General features: G+C 43.1%; 2 protein-coding genes across 3 annotated transcripts in view; both read right to left on the bottom strand.

Annotated features, from left to right (window-relative positions):
* The window catches only part of FGF18 (fibroblast growth factor 18), a 33,582-nt gene extending 27,281 nt beyond the window's left edge, over window positions 1-6,301 (bottom strand). Inside the window, exons 1-2 of the mRNA XM_077137988.1 lie at window positions 6,270-6,301; window positions 6,066-6,102 (exon numbers count right to left, since the gene is read on the bottom strand). Of these exons, the coding sequence (XP_076994103.1) occupies window positions 6,066-6,102; window positions 6,270-6,301 (69 nt within the window). The remainder of the gene's footprint in view (window positions 1-6,065; window positions 6,103-6,269) is intronic.
* Window positions 6,302-14,094: 7,793 nt separating this feature from the next.
* NPM1 (nucleophosmin 1) lies at window positions 14,095-27,387 on the bottom strand. Of its 2 annotated transcripts, XM_077137639.1 has the most exons (11): window positions 27,206-27,385; window positions 25,119-25,198; window positions 24,441-24,560; window positions 24,018-24,111; window positions 23,488-23,594; window positions 23,337-23,404; window positions 20,057-20,111; window positions 19,635-19,718; window positions 18,637-18,738; window positions 16,610-16,684; window positions 14,095-14,452 (listed from the first exon to the last, which is right to left on the bottom strand). In XM_077137639.1, exons 1-11 carry the CDS (start codon window positions 27,261-27,263, stop codon window positions 14,414-14,416), a joined length of 882 nt encoding a protein of 293 aa, XP_076993754.1. In that variant the 5' UTR covers window positions 27,264-27,385; the 3' UTR covers window positions 14,095-14,413. The 2 variants fall into 2 exon arrangements, with proteins under 2 accessions (XP_076993754.1, XP_076993753.1); XM_077137638.1 differs by lacking the exons at window positions 14,095-14,452; window positions 16,610-16,684 and adding an exon at window positions 17,536-17,850 and having other exon boundaries at window positions 27,206-27,387.
* Between the last annotated feature and the right edge of the window lie 67 nt (window positions 27,388-27,454).

Below are 27,454 nucleotides of genomic sequence, written 5' to 3'. Positions count from 1 at the left end.
AGGATGAGCTGCAGAAGCCATATGCCATGCTCAATCACAGAGCTGCCAAGCAGCCCGGGCACAGTTGGGAGTCTGGTGGTTTGGGTCCAGAGCCTATGCTGCTATCTATCTCTCTGGGAGTCCCAGTACATAACACACTGGGTCATAAGTTGGGGACAAAGTGCTATGGGATTCCAAGGCAGAATTTGGGATGGGTAGAGGAGGGTGGCAAATAAAGTTGCCCCAAGTCTGCCATCTCTACAAGCGGAAGAACTTTGAGAAAAAAGCTGAAGCCTTGGATGGCTTCTCCATTACCCCTCAAAATCCAGCCTAGGACAAGACATGTAGCAGGTGCCCCATAAATATCTGCTGATTGCTAATGAGGAGCAGTACCATTATTGAGTACCTGCTGTCTACCAGGCCCAGGACAAGGCCCCCCAATAGGCCAGTGGAATGGTATTATCATCCCTATTTCACACAAGACGAGGAAGCAGAGACTCAGAGAGGTTAGGGAACTTGCCCAAGGCCACACAGTCTGGGAGTGGTGGAATGGGGATTAAACGCAGACTTACACCAAAAACCTATGATCCCCACCTAGCCTGGAGGAAGCCTGAGGCCCTGTGACCAAAGAAACATGGCCTGCCTGGCTTTGTCCAGCTCTCAGCAGCATGTAACTACCTGGCACACATATAAGTATATAATTTATTGAGCAATTAGTATTACTCTATTACTTACTAAGCATCAGACACTCAGTCCTTGGTGTGCATTATCCCATTTAGTCCTCACAACTGCCCTTAAGAAGAAGGAACTTCCTATTACACCACTTTACAGATGAAGCAAACCAAGGTACAGAGGGTTGAAGGTTAAAGAATCTGCTCAACAGCTAGTGAGCAGCACAGTCAAGATTCAAACCTCTATGCCAAGGCCCATGCATTTAAGGATCGCAGAAGCTACCCAGCTTACCTTACTGATACCCAGCTTGGTAAACTGAGGCACAGGGAAGGAAGACCCACAGTGAGTCAGTGACAGAGCCTAGAAGTCTTTCTGCTGTGTGGTCCCCAGGAGGCTTGTTCTTGGCCCCATCCTTGGCATGGCAGAACTTTAAATGGGCCTGAGACTTTATGCCACTTAGATGTCTGAGCAAATGAACCCCAAACATCTCCCAGCTCCTACCAGGAAGCCTGACTACTTACACACAATCTGATGTTCCAGGATGAATCCCATACTCAGGCCCAAGACGTGGGCAGCAGGCTAATGTACCTTCTAAGGCCAGATGGTTCCCCTGGCCGTGGCTGCACTGCCTGGGACCTTGGCACTGCCCTTTCCCTCAGGCCTCTGCCCCAGGTCATTGTCAATGTTGGGAGGGCAGACCCAACCCGGCAAAAAAATACAGAGCACACAGAGAGGATCCTCGGACCAACCCATGCTCTCAGAAGGGAAACAGTGAAGACTCCCTCCCCCTGGTGACCAGGAGGTGGCAGTCCCAGGCCAGTGAGGTGAAGATGAGGAAAACTCTCAGAACAAGAGGCAAGGAAGCTAGGTTTTGAAACACAAACAAGAGTTCACCCAGCAGACCAGACAGAAGAGAGTGGAAGCTCAGAAGAGTCTACAATTTTCATGGGACAGGCAACGGTCCAGGGGAAGGAGAAAATGAGACTGGAGAAGGAGACCAGCTCACAAAGGGTTTTCGCATCCAAGGCCTCTGGGGGTAAGGACTCCAAGCCTGAGACAGTAGAAAAATAGTAACAGGATAACAATGACAACAACAGGTTAGTGTTCACTCTGTGCTGGATCCCAGGCTACACAATAATCTGCTCAGCAATCTCAGAAAGTGGGAACTATTTTTATCCCATTTTATATTTGGAGACACCGAGGCCCAGAAAGGTTAAGTAACTTGCCTGAGGTCACACAGCAATGATGCAACAGAGCCAACAATGACCATCCAAATGTAGCCGTGGACTCCAGATCTCTCACACTGCCTTTTAATAAGCCTGGGCCTATTCTTCAAACATGGCCCAAGAAGGGTGACACTGGTCATGCCATGCACAAGAAAATTAAAAAATCCACCTCCTTATATAACAGCATGTGACACTGCCGGGCTGCAAAAATGCTGGTGGGTCATTCCACTCCCACTTCACACCAGAAGAGAGTCTTGGGTGGGTGGGTGGGGGTAATGGAGTCTTACACCCCATCCCTGGCTCTGGAACCCTTTCAGATCAGCACGTTCTGGCAAGATCCAAGCCTGCAGACTCCAAGCCAGATGCCTTCAATCTCAGAGACACCTACCTGGGCTCTGATCATCCCCCTACCACCAGCACTTCAGTCGAACCAGGATCTCTCACTGCTGGCCCCCACGATGCCTCTAGGGACTCAGTTTACCCACCTAATGTATTCTTTCTGGAAAAGTCAGTTTGGCGGGATAGAAAGAATACAAGATTTTGAATCCAGTATCCTAGGTCTTTAGTCATGGCCCTAAACAAGTCCCTTCCCAGTTCTATGCCTCAGTTTCTCCATTTGTGAAATAGGAAAATTACCCTCTCCCTTCCCAGCCTCCCTACAGAATGGAGGTTAGAATGAAAGGAGCTTCCTGATGTAAAACAACACTTTGAAATTCTTACAGGCGGCACCTTCTCTTTTTACATTGGGCAAGTCACTCCACTCCTTAGTTTCCTCAACTGTTAAATGGGAAGGGATGCACCCTCACAATACTTGCAGAGAAGAGGCGTGATTAAACTAAATCCTATTCTCTCTCTCCTCTTAACTGGGAGCTCCTTGAGGTCAGGAACTGATTAGGTCTTGTTCTCAGGACCAAAAAGAAGCAGGCCCCGGCAGGGATAACCTGGCTGAATGGACAGATGGATGAGGCTGTTGCTTTAAGAAATTAAAAGTTCTATCCAATAGGGCAACTTCCCAACGCACACGCTTTCCCCATGCTAGCCAGCTTCAAGGGACATCGCTTGGTGGAGGCTGGGTGGGGGGGATGTCAGGCCCAGAGGACAGGGGGCGTGGACGAGAACTTCCAAACTTGAACACATCATGTGGTGCGAGAGGAAGTGGCGCTGCGGGACGGACAAGGGGCTGGCGGCCGGCGGAAGCCCCCCTCCCCGCCCCCCCCCGCCCCCCCGCAGCGGCCCGCCCCGCGCCGGGCTTGTCTGGGGAGAGCCAGGACCTAGCCGAGCCTGGCGGCAGGAACAATGTCAGGCAGGTGCCGGCCGAGCTGCGTGAAAAGCCCAGCCCGGTGTCATTGTCAGCGCTCAGCCAAGTGCAGAAAAGCAATTTACTGGTCACGCCGCATGCTCCCCGCGGAAATTTTTAAAATTCTTCCGATTTGAGCTATCCGCGGTGTCCCGGGTCGTGTGGAGAAGGGATTTTATTAAATTCCCAGCTTCCCGCTTCCTGGGGTGGCCGACCGGTGAGGGCGGGGCTCAGCCCCATGGAGGGGGCAGGGCAGTGTCTGGCATTGAATGTGCTCACGGAAACGTGGCTGGGGCTGGGGGTGGGGGTGGGGTGGGGGCGGGGGCGTATTCCGGGCCTGGCGACTGATGGAGGGAAGGGGGAGGAGCCCATAAGCCCCTTGCTAATACTGGACCAGTCCCCCAAAACATGGAGGGCTTAGGTGTGTCCATTTCCCAGCAAAGCTATGTGCCTTTCTAGGTAGATGAGAATTTGCAAAACTTCTTCCATCCCCATCATCTATGACTTCAGCCTCACAGCCACCCACACCACAAACAAGGAAATTAAAACTCCCAGCAGCCCACAGACAGGGAAAGATGGAGCTGGGGTTCAGGCCAAACAGTAAAGGGAGAGTCTAATCACCACCTTCTAAGCATCCCCTAACCCCCTGAAGTAGCTGCTCCTCTGGAGTCTGCTCCCCCCCCCTCAATCTACCACTGATGTCACCCCATCTTTGTCTGTGGAGTGCACATGGGGACATGAGCCTGCCAATCTTGTCATTAACTCCCTAGGGTAGCATTTCTTTTGGGGATCATGGGTGCTTTTGAAAATCTGTGAGAACCAAGAAGCCCCTCCCAATATACCATTTTGCATGCAGTGTTTCAGGGATCCCTGCCCCACCCTCCATAATCCCATCCTTAGATACCTAGGGGTCCATGGACTATAGGTTTAAAACAACAATCCTATGGCAGTTTGGATGGGGAAAATCTGGGAGGGACAAAGGGGCAAAGGAAGGGATAAGGTGGAGGTACGGTAAAGGTAGAGGAGGGAGCCACATGCAGGAAGGGTAAGGAGGCTGCAGTGCCCTCACCTATTTTGCAGCTGCCTCTGAAACTGACCCAGGCAGACCACCCACCTCTTTCCCCAAGAGGCTGGTTCTCACTCTGGCCAAGAAGTGGAGGTGGAATGAAGAGTCAGGGATCCCTCTCTCACACTCCACCAGAGAACACAAAGACCACACAGCCAGCTTCTCCCGGGCCCCACTTCAAGAAGAACCCAGCGACAGCAAGATCCACCTGCCCATCTCATTGCCTCCAGGCTCAGCACTCGTAAGACAAGCTCTTTTGCCCAGGTCAGACACCCTGGAGTGACCCTGGGGCCTGCACTTTGCTTGAGGACTCAGCTGCAGACCAGGCAGGCCATGCCTGGCACTGGCCTCTCTTTGACACCAGGCGTTCACCCCACCTCCCACCCCCATCACCACATAGGGTCACATCTGCTTTGGCAAACAGCCAGTCTTAAGTTACTGACTCCAGTTGTATTGATTCAAGAAGTCACTGGGGATCCCAGCTTGCCCGAAAGAAGGAAAGAATCCATCAGTTTGTCTGTCCATCCATCCATCCATTCTTCCATCCCTCAGCCCACAATTGGCTGCCTCCAGCTCTATGTCCATCATGATGACAAAATTCCTCCTACACGAGTGGGAAAGGAGATAAACAGATCCTACCACCACCACCAAACACCACAGGAGGCTGTTGAGTCTCATCCACACACAACACCCCAGCTCAAGGGTCTCTATGGGCATCTGCAGATCCAGAAGGCAAAAGCCTAAGCATCCTCTTTCCTAACCCCAGGAGGACACCTGCCTTCAGTTGAGAGGATGGGACAGATAATCCTTTTTTGCCTTGAGTCCTGAGCCTCCAAGGGACCCTCCCTTGCAGCTCTAGGTGGGTGTGGGGTTTGGGCAGCTGGCCCTTCCCTTTGCCTGCCACTCTCCCCCCAACCCATCCCATGCTGAGACAGTTCTGGTCTGGTTCTAATCGGGGCTGAAGTCGGTTCCCTCTTTCCCCCTCTCTCTCCCTCCCCCCCCCCCCTTTTTCCTTCATTTCCACGGCTTTGGAAGCCAGAGCGTTCCAACTGTCTGCGTGCCAAGACCTTCCCGAGTCTGAAAGCTGCTGAAGTAACAGATCAGATTTTAGCAAGTGCTTTCCAGGCTGAGCGCCAAGCCCTCTTCTGATTCACGGAGAGCGAGCGGGGAACGAGGCAGGGAACCAGCCCAGGGCTGCACCACCTTGGGTGAGGGCTTGCAGAGCGCAGCCCGTCCTGGAGCAGTCTCGAGGGCAAGCGCCGCTCGCCTCAGCCGGCACCCTGCTCTGCCTCTCTAGCCCCGCGTCCCCCTTGTCCCGCGTATCCCACTCTCCCTCTTTCTCTCAATGCTGCAAACGCCTTTGAAACCAGAGTAATTTACAACTGAAGCTTTCTCTCTGGACTCGAAATCCACTCGTCTGAACGGAGCCTTTTTGTTCGGAAGAGCGAGAGACGATGTTAAGGGACGGTTGGAAGAGAAAGATCCTAGGTTCCAACTCCTCGCTGGCTGTGGGCAGGGGGCTCGGGGCGGGCACATTGCTGCGGCTAAGCCCGCCGGCTCTAGGGATCTCCAACCAGCCGAGGCCGAGCGAGGCTGCGAGAGCCCACGCCGGCCTGTGTCCCCCAGCCTAGCCCCCTTGCCCTTGGCGGGTCCCCAGCCGGCATGAGTGCGCTGAGCCGCCCTTCTGCGCCCTGGGAACAGGTGCACTGGGCTCGGCGCCCAGGAGGGGTGGGGCACAAGGATGGGGCGCGGCCCCAGGGAGAGGGGTCCACATCTACTGTTAGTCAGGGACGGGAGGGAGAAACAGAGTCAAGAGTCCACGTACCTGTACCTGGAAGCACAGCAGCAGGAAGTGTAAACACCTGCGAGAGAGAGATGAAGAGGCGGTCAGTGGGACTTGAGGGAAGGGGGCGCGCGGAGACTGATACAGACGCAGTCGGAAAGTCAGATGAACCGACCCGTGGGCAGACCGAGCCACAGGCACAGGGATGGCCAGACAGGGCGGGCAGCCCCGCACCGGGGCACTTACAGGCAAGTGCAGGCGGAGGGCGCTGAATACATAGCTGGGCGGGAGGGGAGGCGGCGGCTCCTAGCCCAGCCTGCACATGTCCGCTCCGCGCGGCCGGGACCGGGCGCCTCCGCCGCCGCCGCCGCCGCCGCCGCCGCTGCTGCTGCTGCTCGCTCCTCGCCGGCTGCTGCTGCAGACTCTGCTGCTCCGGGGCGCTCCGCGGCGCGCCCTGCGGCATCAGCGCCCCGCGCGGCTCCTCCCGAGCGCTGCGCCCTCCGGGCTGGCGCGGGGGCTGCGGGGTGGCCGCCGCTGTGCTGAGGGCACCCTCCGGGTGCAGGGAAAGCTTGTTCACAGCTGGCCGGCCGGCCGTCCGGGTGTCCGCGAGAGGCTTGCTTGCCTTGCTCACTCCTGGGGCAGCATTTGCGCCGGGGCTGAAGCTGGGGAGCGTTCTCCGGACGGGACGCGGGGCTGCGCGGGGCAGGGGTCAGCGCTCCGGCGCCGGGGCGCGCGGCTGCAGCGCGAACGCGTCACGGCCGCTCCGTCTGGGCGCCCGCCGGCTCATGTCTCCTCCTCCGAGTCTCTCCGGCCGTGCGCATCGCCGCCTCCCACCACTGGCGGCGGCCGGGGCGTTTTCTACGCGCGGGCGGCGAGGGGGCGGGGGGCCGGGGGCGGGCCCGGGCCCGAGCCGGCACAATGAGGATGCGGGGTCCGGGGGCTCCCCCCTCGGGGCGCGGCCGGACGGGCGCTTAGCTCGCCTGGGTGCGCCGCGCCCACATCAAAGGCGGCCCTGCCAGCTTGCCTGCCTGCCGCGGCCTCTCCACAGCCTCCTCCTCCTTCTCCTGGCGGCTCCGTTTGGAGGGGAATCTCTCAGACTCTCCGCGACGGGACCGGCAGCTCCAGAAGGTCAAAACCCCAGAGACTGGAACTGGTGAACCCTGGAAGCCGTCGATGCTTTGCGCCCGGGCGCAGTGACCCGCACCACGAAGCAAACGCTGCCCGAATTGGCCAGGCAGCGGGTCCCACGAATGCAGTTAGATACCGAACGTCCTCACTCACCCACACTCGCCACTGACACGCACACCTACCAGCGCTTGAGTGGGGAGCGGGGAGGGGGCGGATCAGGCCCAGCTCCCGAGGTGGCTCCACTGAAGGGGGATTGCTTTTACCCGCCCAGTGCGTTCGCGGATCATGGCGTTTTCCAGCCACCCTCCAGGCTGGCTGATCACACTAAGTGAGCAACCCTTTTCTGTCGGTTCCTGCCGCTGGGATGGAGAGTGAGGGGACCCTGAGGCATCTCTCTCCCTACCCACTTCCCAGGGAGCCAGGGTGGGTTCTCGGGATCCTAACCGGGCTCTCCGGTAGGAAAACAAGCTTTGGAAACGCACCGCTGCCACCTAGCGTTCCCGAGGCGTCACCGCAACCCCAGCCCGCCCGGGCTACATGTCCGGGAAGAGCCAGCAGGACTCTGGTCAGCGACTACTCTAGGCCCTCTTCCGGCCCCCTCCCACGAACCGGGCTGAGATTTGCTTCTATTTGCGTACTAAGCAAGAGCTCAATTCCCTAGATCAGAAACCCTCCTAAGACACTCCTTCCAGTGACATAATTCAGTCCTTCTCACCAACCTCCAAATGCGGTGTTCTTGCCACACGCAACTGCATCACTGTCTCAAGCCCAGGTCAGCCGGACCCTGCTTTGCCCGATACTAAGGGAAGCTAGGTCATCGTGGGAACAAAACTAGAGAACAAGCTCAAAAAGCAAAACCCAAGAATCCACATATTTGGTTACAATGTAAAACCCTCCCTTTTTGTTGGCTTATGTTGCTTTCTCCATTTCATGAGAGCCTAAGTTCAGGTAGGTGCTGTCCAATGGTGAGTTTCCTGGAGTCGTGGAATATGAAACAGTGGTGTGCCGAACCACAGGTCTGTCTGCAAGCTATTTTAAGCTCAATTTATCATCTTTCCCTTCCAAAACTGAGGCTATCTTAGACTCTAATTTCACTAGATGGGACACAAATCCAGAAATCCTTCTCAAAACCAGGTGCTAACTAGTGGAAAGTTCTTGCCTGAAACTACAGGGCTGAATTTATGCGGACATTCTGACTGCTAGAATTGACCTTGTAAAGAAGCCCTTTTTACTGTTTTCCTATATTCTGGAGGCAGTGGGCCAAGAGGGACAGAAATGCTTGCACGGGAGGGGTGGGGGTGGGGCTCAGTCACTGCCACCACTCTTGATTTGCTCTACATGAAGACCTCTGCAGACCCAGGCTAGAGGTGATCTTGACTTACCACCTGCTAAAAAATGTGCTTTTGAAGTATGTCCTGGCTCCGAATCATACTTCCAGTTTTCTTTTACTATTTTCATTACTTTTGAATGGCATGGGTATATACAGTGACTTTCTTCCCATTTAAAACGCTCACAATTTTTTCAGTGCTCAGAAAAAGTACATTTGATGACTTCACCTGTCACAAATAAGACGGACCAAAGAAATTCAAGTCAAGAGAACAGTTCCGAGTATAAACTCAAGAATCACATGGCCTGGATTTGAATATTGCTTCTAGCATATACTGATAAATTTCAGCAACAAGTCTCTGGGACTGCTTCCTTATCTGCAAAACATGACTAGGAACAGTAACAACTCTCATGAGTGGTGAATGAGATAATCCAGAACCTGGCACATAATGAAGTCTTCAAAAGTTTTAGCTATTAACTAATAACCATAATTAGGGTTTTCAGGTTATTTTTTACCATGTTATTTTTACCTTCACACCCTCACAAAGTAGGGAGACAAGACCATTCCTTATAGCTGAAGAGGCATCCTGCAAAAATCTGTCTTTTAACTTCAAATCTCTAGTCAGCTTACCACATTATTTCTTTCCCTCTCTTTACACCAAATACTTTTCATTTACCTGTTTTACTATATACATGAATCTCAGCTCTTTTCTGAATGACAGCTTTATATAGCACGTATTATGTGCCACTAATTTGGTAGTCACTGCTCACCAATTTATTCACTTTTTACTGAGATCCTAACGGGTCAGGAACCGAATGAACTAAAGTTCCTGCACTAAAATCACTGAAGCTTCTACTAGTGAAGATGGACAATCAGCATAAACCAGGAAATAAATCCTAGCTTGTGAGCAGTGCTTTGAGGAAAACAAATAGGATGCGATGTTATGGTGGAAAACAGTAGGGGGATGCAGTGGTCAGACCTCTTAAACATTGAAGCTAACACCCAAAGGTGCAAGACCCAGCCACATAAAGAAATGTTTGAGGTTAAAAAAAAAAAAAAAGCACTAGGTGACTGGCAGGCTACCAAGAGTGGCAAAAGATGAGGGTGAATACAGGTAAATGTTTCATCATGACCTGCCTACCATTGCTAAGTTTAGATTTTAGGTGCAATGGATAGCCAACAATAAACAACAACCCTTTGCGCTATTATTTAGTTTTAAAATTTACAATTTGTAAATGCATCGTTATGTATGCAGCTCAAAGAGATTTGACATATACCTACATAAACCACGTTTCTGTCTCCCGAAAATGTTCCCTTATGCTTCTCAGCCAACCCACTCTCACCCAACACATAGCATCACTGGCCTAAAGCAACCCTAGAATCCTGAACAGGAGGCCCTAGATTCTTTTCTAGCTTCATATAAATGCAACCATATAGTATATACCCTTGCATATGGCTTCTTTCACTTAGCATGTTCCTGAGATTTATCCATTGAGTTTACCAGTAGTTGTTCCTTTCTGGTGTTTAGTACTCAATAGTATGGATATGCCACAATTTGCTCAACAATTTACCCATCAAAAGGCGTTTAAGCTAAAACAAGATCCAGTTTGTTTTAAAAAACTTAACTTGCGAAAAAATAAAAAGACAAGAAACAATAGAGGGAGATGGGGTGTTTTGGACGTATATTTATTTTTATTTTCTTTAAAAAAATGTACAGAGCTATTTGGAATGATGGAAATATTTTGGTAATGGAGGTGATGATAGCACAACTTAACAACTGAAATATATAACTGTGGTTAAAAGGGAAATGTTGTATTGTATATATGGCAATAGGATAGAAATTTAAAAATCCATGAAACTGTACTGCAGGGAACCCTAAATTAAACCATGGACTATAGTCAGTAGTACAATTACAAAAATGTGCTTTCACCAATTATAACATGTACCACATCAACACAAGGTATTAACAGGGTGCTATATGGGAACCAGGTATTTAATGCATTTTTCTGTAAACCTTTAACTTCTCTAAATTTTTTTTAAAAAGCCTACTCTCCCAATGCTGAGTAAATAATAGATCCGAGTAAGAGACTACAAAAGGTCCAGCAGTGGCAGTGGGTCAGTTAGATGACTGTTGGCCCAGGGAAAAGCTCAGTAGGTTGGGTTAGGTCCATGTGCTGGTTTGGTGTTGGAGTCACACACCTTCCAATCCCAGCTCTAGGTGTCTAGGCAAGTTTACTTCATGCAGTTTAGTTTTCATCTGTAATACTCCTGGTTGTGGTAAGGACAGTTGAGAATGTATGTTGACTGCTAAAGTAATGGAAAGTAAGCTCCCACAGGTCAAAAAGCTGTTTTCTTAAACCTAAGCATCTAGAATTTTGTCTGTGGCAATGTAACGAAAAGACAGCAACACAATCTGACACTTTTCCACCTCTCCTCCAATCTAACACTCAACACAAGTTTACTTGGGAACTCTATGGAATATAAACATTGTGGAGGCAGAAATAGAGAACAACACAGAACACAGGAGAAATGTAGCCTCAAGCAGTCTCCAGCTTTGTCTTCAATAGGATCAAGTAGTTTCTACAAATAGACCTTGACCTAGCCCAGTTGGGGTTCTAAAGTTTTCTTAAAACCAGCTCTTGGAACCATCACAACATTCAAATCTGGAACTTTTGCTTCTAAGTCCATGAGTCAGAGCTTTAAGGTAAAAACATGGCTGGAGTAGCCTCCTACTTTTTAAAATAACTTTCCCTCTGTATTCCCAGAGACTAGACCCTCTTCTTTTGACTGACAGGCTCAGTATATATTTGTGACCCTGAACCAGGGTTCCTTGGAGAAATAGCAAATTCCAGGTCTGAAAAAAAAAAAAAAAAACGAACAAGATAAACATGGAATATCTTGTCACACTAGAATGCAAAGAAGCTATCAAATACCACTGGCATCTGTGATAAATATTGAAGGGGATAGTTCATCAGCTAAAAAATAGATTTTAGCAACAAAAAGAATTGATACGGTAAATTGAAATAAAACTAAAAACCTAAATTTATGATACTCAAACTCAATGGTTACTGTTGAATATTACTGGGCTATCAAGCTATCAACCCTGAAAAATAAGCAAATGCCTCAAACACGTTGAAAAATGTTATTTCAGTTAAGTACAAAGTGAGAGAGTGTGGATTTGGGTTTACTAAATGGTAAATTAAAAAAAAAATGTTGGCAGAGTAACAACAGTATTCCCTCAGTATTATGCCATCAAAAAAATTCACTCCACAAATTGACTTTAGGGAAGGCAAAGTTATTCATTAGCAGATACTAAAAAAGGTAAACTCAAACTCATCTGAATCAATTATCACTTAATGCTTTGATTTAAAAAGCAAAAGAAATCTTATCTAGTGTTTTCTTTTCCATAACAGGTTCTTTAATTCTGTTGCTTTCCAAAGATGGTCAATTCCACTTAGGGAACTTTGCATTGTTCAAAGAAAAAAAATCACCACCTAAGAGGAAGGAAATCAGTTTAGATTATCAGCATACTTAACTAGCTGACACGTAATAAAATAAATCCCCATCTCTGCCCTTCCACACAACAAGCCAAGCCCTGCCTGGAATCTTTCTCAATGAGGGATCTAATTAGCTTTATTCAGTTGAGGATGAAGATACAAGAAAACAGGACAAGCAGTAAGGTCAATTGCTTTCCTTTTGATTTTGATGGGAAATTCTTTTGATTTCTTGTCACATAGTACCCCAAATAAGGTTAAACATAGATGCCAAAAAAAACCTGAATACTGACCTACAATTCAATCTCACTTCTGAACTAACACTAAACTACCAAAGTCCATCTATCACAGACTATTGTTATGTGCAACAGTAGGGAGTATACCGAGTTGAATGGAGTATCTTGTAGCATCTCTCTCTCTGGGACTATTTGAATACTAATAACTTTTAAATAATATTTAGATTGTTATATTAGTTTTTAAGTAGATGGTTTTAAACCCCCAAGTATATAATGACCTTAAAAATGTAGGTATTTTCCACAGTGAAAGAAAGCAGATTGAACATTTATTACCTATTAAGCCCCTATTAAAATAGAGAAACCACAAGGAAAGAAATGTCCCCAAAAGAACTAACAGACCAAAGCCAATGAAGGAAACAACAAACTTAAGTGACCAGAAGTGGAACCCGATATCTGGAAACTGGGATGAGACAGAACTGTACAACTCCCAGTTTCTTCTCCCTACCTTCCAATGAGGTTCCCTCCAGAGAATCCCAAAGATCTGCAGCCCCCATGAAATGAATGGTACTTTTAGCCCAGGAGACAAGTGCCACCCTTCCAAATCAATATGCAAGAATAAAATAAATTGGGTCAGAAAAAGGGAAAAAATGAGCTAACCATGCATGGACAAAACCACTTCAAAATGAGTTTCTTCAGACTCCTAACCGGAGACTAGCCCTTGAAAGAACCTTGGAAAAACACCTGGAGATTAAAAAATATAACAAATTCGAGAAGTCAGAAAATCTAATCTCTTCCCTAAAATTTTAAACAAAAAGGAATGAGGAAAAGCATCCAAGAGGATCAAACAAAGCCAAAGAACTGATGCGAGTAGGTGGGAGACTCCCAAGAAACATCAGAACGAGAACCCAAACCTACAGACCCACAGTCCAGGTGGGGCCCTGAACAAACCACTACCAGGGCACATTACTTCAGAAACCTCACAGCACCAAGAATAAAGCAATCTTGAGTAGCTCAGAAAAACAAGTCATAAAATAAATGAAAATAGCATTGGACTAAGCAGAAAAAGGTAGAAATAAGACTTTCAGCCTAGACATTTCTAGATGTACAAGGAGTCGATTTAGACTTTTCTCACATGCCCTTTTAAAAACTACCAGAGGGTGGGCCACGGTGGCTCAGCAGGCAAGAATGTTTGCCTGCCATGCCAGAGGACCTGGGTTCGATTCCCAGTGCCTGCCCATGTTTAAAAAAAAAAAAAAAACTACCAGAGAATACACTGCAGCAAAATAAGTCAGAACAGGAATGAGAACAGTGCATCCCAACCCCCAAATCCCATCATCATGCAATCACTTAGTTCAAACTGGACTAGAAAAGGGAGTCGTTAAGAATTAGCTCCTGAATGTTCTCCTACATATATTGGATCACTTCTCTCCCATGGATCTAAAATGTACTAATCCCATGTACTATGCTTGGGCACACTCAGAAAATACTGAAAAAATAAGTAATTCTTTCTGTTCTAGTTCAGATGAGGGACCCAAATCGAGAAAGGCTGCTCTGGACTGTTCTAAGTATGCCCAATTTTCTTTGCAAGTGAGCAGACGGAATGGGGGGAGGGGGTCTGATGTAACATTTGGAGACATAAGCATAATTATGTGTCACTATTATCTGGAGGAAACTTAAGAGCACTAAATTCTCAATCTTTAACAAGACCAATATATTTATAAAATTGATTAAATATATTTAATTCTGGGGAATAGTATTATCTAGAAAGGCAGGGATTGTTCCTAATAGGTTTTTAGGATACTATTTGATATTTTAATTATGTACACATTTATTTCTTTGACAAAGTATAAAGAGGGTAAATAAGTGAACAGAAAGAGAAAAAGTGCTACTTTATTAAAATACTGAGTTTATTTCACATGTATATTTTTTGTCTCCCCACCATTTCCATTTGTCTGACCACGGCTACTACTATGTCCTATCATAACATTCCATACATACTTAAAACCAAGCAAAGGGTGGAGTTCCATCTTTAAAAACTAAACAGGCATTTTGGACAACACATTCTTGGCAAAGGAACCTGGACAACATTTATCAGACACGGTAGAGAAAGTTTTCACTCTGCATTATAAAAAGGACAGCCAGATATCAACTGTTACAGAAATGAAATAAGACGGAAAATTTTAACAAACTGTTGAAACTATTTTCTTAAAGAGACTTCCGCCACTGCCAGAGATCTTGAATAGCCTGGAAAAAAAAAAAAGAAAAAAAAAATGTGGTCAAAGAACCACAATACTACATAGACATCAGGAAATTAAACCACACTTCATTGCACAGTTCAACATACCTGTTTTTCATTCTACTACCAAAAGGTACACATTCTAGGTAAGAACTGATTTCAAGGAAATTTATACTGATACAGCTTAATTCCAAATACTTCAATTCAGACATCAAATCATGCAATTCTTAGTAAACAGAATCAATTACACCAATATACACTCAACTTACAATTTGAGGACTGCCAACATGGCCCACACCTCATCAACTTTAAGGTTTAGCAAGTAAAAATACAAAACAGACACTTAAATTATTCCTAACTGCCTATGCATACGTACACTGAGGTAACAATGTTTCAGATACATACTAAATTTACACTGTCTGAAATCATGTCCGTTCTTTATGACATAAACTGCTTTTCCATATCAGAATTACACCACATCTCTTGATCAGTGACTCTTTAAAATGTCTGATGTCTAAAAAAAGCATTGCTGTCAATTTTCATCTCCTTCTGAAAATGAACACACTTCCACTTGTTTCCATGCTGGGAGCATATTTAGTAAAATACATGTGAAAGGATCAAATCCTTCAAGGTATGAAATCCATTTCAAATGATAACCTTGGTAAGTGTGGTAAGAATTATCTGTAAATTATCCACTTAGTATCCACTTTAGAAGTGTTCCTCTAAGCAACAGAGTAGTTCAATGGCACAGTTTTAGTTTAATTTGCATAATCCTACTGCTAAAGAGATACTGATAACTCTGAAAAAGCATTGCTTGCACAAATTCTAGCAAAATTTGTATTTTGTTTCTCCCCACCAAAAGCAGTACTCTATTTGGCTATAAAAAGGTAGGGCATTAAATGAATTATTATTGCAGAAATTTTGTTCTAGCACTTGAAAACACACTTTTAATTTTGTAATCGGTGTGCTCATTTGAGCTGAGACTGATGTTACAGTTTGAATGGCCATCACAACTCCTGCTGAGATAACTTTATCTTCCTCATCTGAATTTTTCTTAATAAAAAATTTATCACTTTAGTACTAGAGCTCAAGAAATCATACATTTCTTAGCTTAGCCATTAGTATATGTGGTTTCAACCTGGCTTTTCACCATTTTCAACACTGAATGAACAATGGCGAGTTACTTCGTGTTTCAAAAGGACATTTTCGTTTGATAATTGTCCACTGTTCAGAAAATGTACAAAACCACGCTTCCATTCTGGCATTTGGGGGTTCAAAAGTAGTGCTGCCATTAAAAGCCTAAAATGCTCATCACTGTTAGAGAACAGTAGCTCCAAATATCTAATTTTTATAATTTATTGAAAAACTGATTACAGGATACCTATCAACCCAGTTTTACTGGCCTTTAAATTTCCCTTACAACTATGCATCCACAACTAAAAAGACTGAAATAAATGTGTGAATTTTCTATTGACAAAATTCTTTTATAAGGACTACAAAATTTAACAGGTTCAAGAAAATATACTGAGTAATAACTATAACCTTTTTTTGTATGCTGTATATAGTGGGGTCACATTTCATTCTTTTTTCATATGCACATCTCGTTATTGTGGCACCCTTTGTTTAATTTTTTGTTTTGCTGTTGGTTTTTTTTTGTTTGGGAAGCGCATGGGCCAAGATTCAAACCTGGGTCTCCTGCATGGCAGGCAAGTATTCTACCACTGAACTACACTCCACCCTCAATAACTATAGTTTGGCATCTGCTTCTAGATTTTACCCTTTATGTTGATTTCAGCAAACTATGCTTCCCATAAGATCTATAGAGGAAACAGTCTCCACATCATCTCCCAAGAAAACCAAGACCAGACTATCCTAAGCGGCCAAATGCAGCAACAAGGAAAACCACAGCTCATTTCCTCATCTAACAGAGTGCCGAAAGTAAAGCTGGGCTTAGTGACCAAGAGGTAATTTACCAACTATATAAAAGCTGGGAAAATGTACTATCTTCTCAGTTTCTGCCAACTAAATCTTAAAGCATTTCCATGTATTTGATCTGCAGCATTGTTTGTGGTTAGGAACCGTTCAAAAGAAGCCAATATTTAAAAACTAAGAGTAAAAGAATCACAATAAATATGTTGGATTTAGTCATCTCCCCAGTCAGTTACCTCCTGGTCAGTCATCCGGAAGCAATTCTTCACATAATTGATGAACTTGGCTTCCACTTTGGGAAGAGAACCACCCTATTGAGACAAAATCATTATTAAGGATAAGTATAGAAATACATTGCTTTTCAGAGATACAGCATTAGTAAATCCTCAAATATGCTATTTTATAAGGATCAGTTCATCCCTCATCCTATCAACACTTTCATTTTAAGAATACAGCAGAATGAGTTGTTTTTAGGTCCAGGAAGAGGGTCTAGGTCTTTCAAAGTGGGTCACTGATACTGACAGATTTTTCCAAATGTATGCATACAAAGCATAAACTACACCTAAGATTCTTCCAGCACTAAAACATAACTTGGCTGCCTTTTGTGTTTTACTTAGTAAGTCAATTTTATCACCATCCTCTACCAACTCAGAACCAAATACAAAACAAACTTTCACAAGCATTAAAGGAACACTCAGCAATTAACCTAGGCCCAGCACAATGCCAACCTGGGCAACAATTCAGGGTACATATTAAATTAATGGGGGGAAATTACAGTAAATTATATAATTACATTTCCCTAACCTCTAACTCGAACTTGACATTTCTTTTAGTGATGGATTTAACAATACCTGTGACTGTCAAAAATATTTTCAAAATTATAATTATTGCAAGTATCTAGAAATATCTATATTCCCTACTTTGATATCTTATATAATGTATTAAGTATCAATCTTGTTTTATATCATAACTAAATTTAATTGGTTTTCTTTGCAATTCTTATAAACATTGAGAAGGCTTCAGAGTGCCAAAGGGACCATGGCATGAAAAAGATTAAGAATTAAACATGATATAAAATATTTAACTGTCTATTACCTAGCAAATAAACCTCACTCTAATTTTCATTTTTAAATTATTGTCACATACATTTTTATTTGATTCAAATATTTATTGAGCAACTAGAGAAATACAAGGGTGTTTAAAACATGGTCTAAGAGATGAGTCAAATGCATAATAGCAAGCAGAGTAAGGATCACTGAATCACAGCAGTCAAAAGTGCTTTAGGAAATCAAGAGATTGCATCCAGCCTGGAAGGGGGCATGGGCGAGAGGCAAATCAGGAAAGGGGATTGAGATTAAAATAGAAGAATTCAGTCTGGATTGTTGATGATACTCAGTATGGGACTATATTTGTTTCCTTTTTCTCTCCCCATCTTTGGGCTTAATTTACCAGCAGTGCCCAGGACAGTTCAATGTTCCTGTAATTAAACCAAGGAGATAGGACCATATTAAAATGGGGCGGGGAGGGCTCATCTTAAAAAACTGTCATTTTAGCATGATATGCAGGAATAAAAATAAAGTAGTGATTATCATGATGGCTAAAAGATTTACGGTGCAAATCGAACAAAATTTAAAAAAATACATCCTGATTCTAAAATATTTAGTTATCTCATTTTCCCATCCATTCAATGCTGCTCAAGGAATCTACTAAAGTAATGAAAAGCTTAGTGCACAGGAAAAACGTGGGGAAAGGAGTTGGTACTTTTGCCTCATCCATCCACATTTGTTCACAGTAACTGAGATCTAAATGTATGACCCATAGACGTAATGCTTCTTTTAAAGGTTTCTCCCAAACATTCAGACCAATTTTGTATTGCACGAGCCTAGAGTTCTCTACACAAAGTTCAGTTAGTATTATGCCCCCAGTCATGAATTTTCTTCTTACGTTTCCACTATTAAAGACAAAAGTCTAGATATAAACATGAGCACTCCCAAATCTGAGGTACTACGTGTACTGACTGATGACACCTTGGTGTAAAATAGAAACCACTTAATTTTCTGGAAAAAATTTTCTTAAAAAAACTATGGTAAATTATAATCAATTCCTTTTTAAACTTATAAAGCCAAGCAGCCAGACTTCCAGCTGTTTGCAGTGTTATAAAAGATTCATATGCCCTCTGCTGGTTACTGTAGTGCATCTTACTACAAAACATACAATTTGGAAGAGGGGAATCTTATAGAAATTTTAAGACGATTTTACTCACTTTTTCTATACTTGCTTGCATTTTTGCTTTAATGTCTTCTACAGAACTAGGTCCTTTCGGTGTTTTAGGAGTTTTTTCTTGTTTTTTGAAGGATTCTTGACCCTGAAAGAGTTGGATTTCAAAAGGCCATCAGCTCTTTTAAGACCAATCAGAGCTGGATTTTCTCCATATATATTCTTACAATATTCCCTTGTAAAACCAAGGACAGAACCAAAGATGCTATTATAAATTCATATATTTGCAATTATTCATTTTTTCCTAAAATTATTCACATTTACAGGATAACATAAAATGAAACCAGAGAGCCTCCAGGAATTAAGAAAGCTTAATGCCTAGAGCACAACCCAAGGCAACTAAATAATAATCTCCTTAGAGATAGCCTAGAGCTCTAAATGCTCCTACTTGACTCTAATATGCAGACAGGATTGAGAACTTCTGGTCCATTTGGATGTTTCTATCTTTTCACAGCTTCTTCAACAAAACAAGCAAAAATACTTTAGGCGATAGAAATGTTTACTTCCCAATAAAAAACTGTTGGCTTCTTCTTCCACTGGAACTCCAGCAACCTCATTTCAATGATTTCCAACAAGTAGTAATTTTACCACTTTGAAAAAATCTGTAACGAGTCTCTTAAAAGCCTATCAAATTACTTTCACAATAGAAATTTTAATGTTTTTTCAACTATTTAAATAAAGCCCATATTTGTAATCATTTTAATTTTTACTTTAGTAACATACAACTTAAAACTCCCCCCAGCCACATTCATATATATAATTCAGTGGTGTTACTCATTCACAATGTTACACTACCATCATCACCACCCATTACCAGACCTTTTCCTATCAACCCCAATAAAAATTTTGCACCAATTAAGCTTTAACTCCCCCTTTCTTAACCCTACCCTTAGCCGGTGGTAAAACACACTCAAGTTTCTGGCTGTATGAATTCACTTATTCTAATTATTATTATAATTATTAATTATCAGTGTGGTCACTTACTTTTGATCTTGGTGTTGATGGTTTTGAGTCTTTTCCATTCTGGTTTGATTTCTGTGCATTTTTTGCTGGAGTATCTCTTATAGACTACAATTAGAAATGAATCTGAATCAATGCCCCACCCTTACATAAACATATATCAGTGCAAATAAAACGGCTTCAAACCAAGAAGCAATCAGGCTAAGATGAAACTATTGACAAGAGGTTGCAAAATGTCAAAGAATTGAAGGAAGGCCATATGAATAAAAAAATTACATTACCCCTCTATTAGGAAAAATTTTCACTACAACAATTTTAAGCATTAAGCTCATCTCGTTCCAAGCCAGCTTCCATTAACTACAAAACAAATGAACTACACTAATAAAACTTCCAACATTTCTGTGACTAGTAACTTCTAACAACCTTGTAAGGTTGTACCTACTTACTTTCTTCACTGGAGCTTTTTCTTCCGTTTCCTCATCATCAAAATCATCATCATCACTACAAATGAAATAAATTATTATTCCTGATCCAGTACACTCTCAAACCTACCTAGAAATTAGATGAGGCTGTAACAAATTTAATCATTCAGGGCATTAAAATAATTTAAGTTTGAGAAGCTAAAAGAAATTTATGACATGCATAAGACATCACACGTTTATAGATCAGAACACTTAGTATAGTTAAGTTGGTAATACTCCCCCTCCCCACAAAACTGATCTACAGATTAAAAGTAATCCCTATCAGAATCCCAGCTAGCATCTTCATAGAAATATTGATAAGCTGATCCTACAATTCATGTAGAAATTCGAACTCATAGTAGCCAAAACAATCTCAAAAAAGATTCAAGGACTCACACTTTGATTTCAAAGGCCAACAGAAATTAAGACAGCATGGTACTGGCACAAGAATAGAGATACAGATCAATGACAGTCCAAGAACAGACTTATCTACAGTAATTCTCAACGGGGTTACCAATCAAGAGGGAATGAGCCCTTCAAATGATGCATCTTGAGACAACTGGATACCCACATGCAAAAGAATGAAGTTGGATTTCTACCTCACACAAAAGTTAAGCCAAAATGGACCAAAGATCTAACGCAAGAATTATACCTATAAAACTATTAGAGGCAAACATGGGTAAATTTTACTGGCCAGAGGTTTGACAAAAGCAAAGAAAACTGGACTTCATCTCCCACAGAATGGGAGAAGCTAGAGGCAAACATGGGTAAATTTTACTGGCCAGAGGTTTGACAAAAGCAAAGAAAACTGGACTTCATCTCCCATAGAATGGGAGAAACTATTTACAAACCATGTATCTGAAAAGCGACTTGCTTCTGAAAGATACAAAGAACTCTTAAAACTCAATTAAAAAACCCCCAATAATCCAATTTAAAAACAGGCAAAGCTTTTGAATAGATATTCTTCAAAGATCTACAAATGGACACAATAAGTACACAGAATCTTGCTCAATATCATTAAACAACGGGGGAAAAAAACCACAACGAGGTATCACACACCCACTAGGATGGCTAGAATTAAAAAGTTGAATGCTTGCGGGCAAGGAGGTAGAAAAATAGGAACTCCTGTACACTGCTGATAGGGATGAAAAACGTGCAGCCACTTTTGGAAACGTTCACGGTAACACTGTTCATAATAGTGAAAAGGTTAAAACAATGTCCATCAACTAATAAATATGTGATACATTCATAAAATGGATTATTTAGCCATAAAAATAAAGTACTCACACATGCTACAACATGGAAGAACCTTGAAAGCATGATGCTAAGGGAAAGAAGCCAGTCATAAGACCACATGATTCCATGTATATGAAATACCTAGTATAGGCAAATCCAGACAGAAAGGAGATTAGTGGTTGCCCAGAGCTGGGGAAGATGATGGCTAAAGGGCACAGAATGTTTCCTTTTGGGTGATAAATGTTCTAGAATTGCACAATTCTAAATATACTAGAACCCACCGAACTGTATGGTATTGGAAGAACTGCATGTATATGAATTCATCCCAATAAGGCTATTTAAAGAAGCTGAGGACAAAAGTAGGAAAACCCCACTTACTGGAGGAAAAGACCACAGATGTATGTACTAACAAAGAATGGGTATCTGGCTCACACTTCCATTGAATTCATACTGGACAAAATGTATTTCTTTTCATACTACATGGCCTCTAAATACAAGACAGTAGCCATTTCATATATGCTTATGAAAAACCAATTTGCCCCAATATTGAAGGAAAACTTGTGTTACAAATAGAGCAAGTATCTATGCATAGCCACATGTAAATACAATTCTACGTGATTCCTAACAGTGTTTTGGTCAGTATAAGAATCTTAGAGCCCAACTGCCAGCATGTACTTTGCCTGTACAAGAAACAAGATTAACAATGGATTTTATGAAACTATATAATGAGCAGCTCTATTAGGACATTCCCTAATAAAAAAAAGGGGGGGGGGGAAGGTATCTGAGAATGCTACACATTAAGTTTTCAATATTTAATACAAGATAAATGATCTTCGGTTTTTCTTGCTAACAGCAACATCAAGTCAACTACTAACATCACACCATATTCTATCTCTACAAAAGGACCATCAATTTCTCTATTATTATGTGGGTTCTAAGCCTTGGAACCCCAGGCTTAGAATTCCACTTAACCAGTTCAATTAACAAACCTTAAGAGGTCGTAAATCTCTTTACATTTTCATCGATCTTGGCCTCTTGTCATCTCATCAGTTCAAGTTTCTAAGATTCGTCACTCAAGTCATTTATTGTCATACTTTCCACATATCTAACCTCCCTTGTAAGGAAACTTGCCCATTTAGACCCTGATACCATCTACTTATCATTTTCCATTCAACACTTAACGAGGGAAGAGAGGAACAAATTTAACCCTTACATTAGTTACATCAGGAATTATCCCCATTATAAAGAGAGGAAATCTTCCAAAAACAAAGCAGAATCAAGAAACCAATAAGGTACTACCCCTAGCTTTTCTGAAAGGGATTGCCTGTCTCCAAAGTTTCAGTGAATTTACTATGGGACACTTATTTGCAAATGTTGGCCAAGATAACTTGAAATCACCAAAAGCTAAATCCAAACTGTAAGTACATATACCATCTATATTTCTCATTTTTGTTCTTAACCGATTTCCGATTTTTCTAATGAAGTATGTTATTTTAATTCTCATCAAAGGAAAATATTTTTAAAATAATGACTGCCAACCATCAGTTATTATCTTGAGTTCATTTACAAGTTTTACAGGTACAGTGAATTTTTAAACATTCAATTCTTTTACCTCTCCCTGTGTTTTCTGCCTTCACTGTCACATCCAATGGACTTTTTTTTTTTAAACTATCAGCTCAGATTCCCCCCTTTCCACCCAATCCATTATGAACCGTTCACTACAGAAAGCACCATACCTGATAATGTATAGTAAGTATCCACTAAATCTCTCAGGAGAAAAGTACCTGGTCAAACACACAAGAAATGCTATATACTCTACTCTTCTTAAGATTTACAATGCATAGCAGCATTCAAAAGGCTGAGTGGTCCCAGTAAGAACCATTTAACCTCAGCTCATTTAGTCCAAACTGGTAACTGACCTTTACTTAACTCTTATCTAACAGCTATTATTCAAATCCACAAAATGATTTCCATAATAACTCCCCCTCAGACAAAGATGGTAGAATTCCTAAGAGCAGATTATACTTACTCTTCATCATCATCTTCATCATCATCATCGTCGTCATCATCTTCATCAGCAGCAAGTTTCACTTTTTTCTTAAAGAAGAACATACTCATATGAGCAAAAGCCAATGCTAATAAAAAAATCTGTAGCAAGATGCAATAAGATGAAATCTCACCTGTGGAACCTTGCTACCACTTCCAGGGGCAGATCGCTTCCCAGATATACTTAAGAGTTTCACATCATCCTCTTCTTCATCTTCTGACTCTGCATCTTCCTCCACAGCTAAAAGCAAACGATTCATCAACCACTACCAAACTCAGCCAAATAAGAACTCAAAAGCAGAACATTGTAACACACAGCAAAGAGTATAAAAACTGAGTTTCTACTAGAAAAATAGCAGATAAGGAAAATTTAATAGAAAATTTTTTTTGAAAGTTTAGATCTTATGCACTGCTTTCCTAGTTCTAAAATACTAGATTCACAATTAAACCTATTCTAAGAGCACTAACATTAAGCAGACTTCAAGTCCAAATGTGGAACCAATAACTGCATTAAAAGGAATACCAGAGGGCCACGGTGGCTCAGCAGGTAAGAATGCTTGCCTGCCATGCCCAAGGACCTGGGTTTGATTTCCGGTGCCTGCCCATGTAAAAAAAAAAAAAAAAAAAAAAAAAGAATACCAGAATGTATTAAAAGAAAACATACCTACTAAATGCTGTCCACTAATGTGCACAGGCCCTGAACCACACTTCAACCGTAAGACTACAGGTGGTGTTATTTCAAAGCCTCCAAGGGAAACCTAAAAGGGAAAAATGTTGGTCACTAAACAGTGAAGAAAACAATAAAAGGCTAAAGTTTGCTATAAACCTGTTCATAACTTGACTTACAGTTGTTAAAAAAGATATTGTAGGCAAACCCATAACCAAATGAACAAGCCAGTGAACCCCAAAACAATTTTTTCCATCTCTGGTAGACAAGCAGCAGTTCTTCAGCACCCCACCCAACAAGAGGATGCAGCGAGTGACTACTGGGAGAAGGAACTGCCAAATAAAACACCCCCTTTTCCCCATCTTCTTGATTTAAACCTCATTATACTACTTCAACACAGTATGATTTAAGTGCTCTTACCGTTGGCTGTACGGACATTTTCAAAGTTGCCAGTGTTACTTTAATTGGACTGCCTTCATAATTCATTGCCTCTGCTTCAACAATGTGCAATTCATCCTTTGCACCAGCCCCTAAACTGACCTGTGAACAAAAAATAGTCCCTCATCCTCAAGCTTCCGCTATTTTACAATCTGCCCCCAAATGTGTAAAGTTTTTAAAAAACTATAAACCTTTCATTATCACCATTGATGGAAAACTAATCTTCAATTTATGCACAATTTAAGTGTTACAGTTTTCGTGTGCACAAGTTCTCATATTCAGCGAATTTGAAGAAATGCATAAACATGGCATGGATAGCTTAACAAATACAGTAGAGCACCTACTACAAATTGAATGCTAGGTTGGTCTCAGTGAGGAATAAATGATTATAACTGACAAGAGGGCTTTATAACACAACTGATGAAGCAAAGTATATAAATAAGGAAAGCTAAAAAGTGATGTGACTATATGAAGAGTGGTAAAGATGCCCAGTACTGTCTGTATCACAGGTGTATATATTATCCAGTACTTATAACAACTAATCATAAAGATGCTGTTATCAGCAGTCAGGAAAACAGTGAAAGTCATAAGCCAGATAAACAGGATCCAAAAGGGTGAAATCAAGAAAGGTTAAGTAGTTTATTTTGAAATTTTAAGTACCGTTCTTAAAGATAACTGGTGCTCATTTTCATCATTATCCACCTTAAAGTGATAATCTTTGTCAGCCTTTAATTCACAACCTGTAATGAAGAAAAAAGTAACCAACATGAGCGAAAACTGAAACTGAAATTACCTTTACCATTTTGATAACTTGCAAACTTGTTTTTCACTTTACTATTCTAGCTTCCAGAGAGCAAGACAAAATGATCTCTTCTCAGATTTTTTGAATACAGAATTCTATAAACGTCAAATAAAATCCATACAGGGCTTTATAAATTCTACTTTTCCATTTCCCCAACTCATTCTCCACTACATGAGACAGGCACTATAACCATTCTGCTGCTAGAACTCAGCTCAAAGATTTACTTAACCATTATGAGGCCAAACTTAATGTACAAAGTTGATAATCTCCCACTATTTTAAAGTTATATTATCTGTCTAAACTGCCCCCCAAAAGCAGCAAATTAGAAATGGGGGAGAAGCCTACTCAAACACCAACAAACAAACCTTGTTACAAGGGCCTTCCGATTACCTTTAAGTTAACAGAAGGTGTTGTACATTAGTAATTCAGTAATCACTTCTAAAGCACAAGATATACTCCAGTGGTGTTTCCAATAAAAGGAACAAATATTTTTATATAAACTGGTTAGCAACTTAGAAGTAATGCCTTAACGTGCTGAATGTCTAAAATGCTAGATACATTTCATATAGGAATGGGAAAATTGTTTTAATACTGTCATAACAGAGTTAATTCAAATAATTCTATTTAATAAGCACTGTAACAGTTAACCGGATGTGCATGCTTGAATATTATTGCCCAATAAATAAGTCTTAGAACAGCAAATAAAGAAATCAAATTTGGGGCGATATTTGCACTTACTCCAAGGTTAAAAACCCTGGATATGGCCTGACTGCCCACAAGGAAAAGCTTTCAGTTAATAAGCCTCCTGAGACTGAAAACCAAAGCAGGCCTCTCCTTCAGTACTTACATATGGTGGGAGGCAAAAGCGGGCTGAGTAGGGTTATCCCTTGCCAGAGGGCTGCCTCCGCCATCCCCAACCCACCAAAGACAAAAGAAAACAAAAAAAGCCTCGTTACCCTATTTACACAGCACCGACAGAGCAACAAAGTCTCGGATAGGCTCTAGCATCCATTTCCTACAAGTAAATTCTTAAGCCACTTAACTTCTGAACATCAGTATCGTCATCTGCAAAATGGGGCTAAGACCATTAACGCAGTGACACAGAAAAAAGCCCTATAGAAGATTACTACCACTACTGTATGTGCAAAGAACTGCACAAAGATCTCCAGAACCCTAGCGCTACCAATCACTTCACCTAACGTTTCCCGCCCAACAACTCCAATTAAGCCACAACAAGATCCCTGGCTCCGGGTTGACATACACTAGGAGGCCCCGGATGTATAGCCCGCGCCTCCTCCTTCCCCCAACCACGTGGCAACCACGTGCTGCCAGCGGTTGCGGCCTCCTCTCATCCCGCTGTGCCTCCCCTCCCCCTTACAACCGGCCAAGAGACCAAGACCGAGAGTCAGTAATACAGCCCTGGACGCTGAGATCCGGAAACCTGGCGAAGCCTCTAACTCCAGCCTATAGCTATTCTCTTCTGCAGAAAAATAGGCTCAGGCCTCCCCAAGAGCCCACACGACCTTCTGGACCAATACCTGGGGATCCAGCAGCAAACATACTGGCCTAGAATCAAAGACATACCAACTCCCACGTGTCTCGACAAAGAAAAAGCCGGAGCTCTACCGCATACCAAGGCAAAGCCAAACCTTCACCCGGTTCTACCTCGCCCTCACGCACTAGGCCTCAGGCCCCAGGCTTCAGGCCGCTCCCATTCCCCCACTTCCTGCCGCAGGCTTTCCCAAGCTCCGGCATCGGCCTTCCTCGCTCCCCATCCCTCAGGTTCCTGGGCTCCCACTGCGCCCCTCCCTCCCTCGGGCCTCCAGCACGCTTAGCTTCCTCCACCAGCCCAAGCCTCAGTAAGATCTCCATTACCCATTCTCCCCACCCCCACCTCAAAGCCACCAGGCCCTGCTCGACCTCGCTCCAAACCTCCAGCAGTTACCGAAAAGATAGTTCTGGGGCCTCAGGGGGCTCATGTCCATGTCCATCGAATCTTCCATGGGGTGGTGGCAAGCACTTAAACAGGTGAGAAGACGGACGGAGATAGACAACCACTGTTGCAAAGAACAGTCGCGCAGGACGGACTCACACCAGGGAAAGGACGCGCGCTCCCCCGCGCATTTATATAGATCCCTGTATATCTCGCGAGATCCTCCAAGTCCCGCCTCCGCGCGCGTGCTTGGGAGCCCCC

This window comes from Tamandua tetradactyla, chromosome 20 (genome assembly GCF_023851605.1).
Source record: "Tamandua tetradactyla isolate mTamTet1 chromosome 20, mTamTet1.pri, whole genome shotgun sequence".
NCBI classification, from domain to species: domain Eukaryota; kingdom Metazoa; phylum Chordata; class Mammalia; order Pilosa; family Myrmecophagidae; genus Tamandua; species Tamandua tetradactyla.
This window is presented reverse-complemented; position numbering and strand designations above follow the sequence as displayed.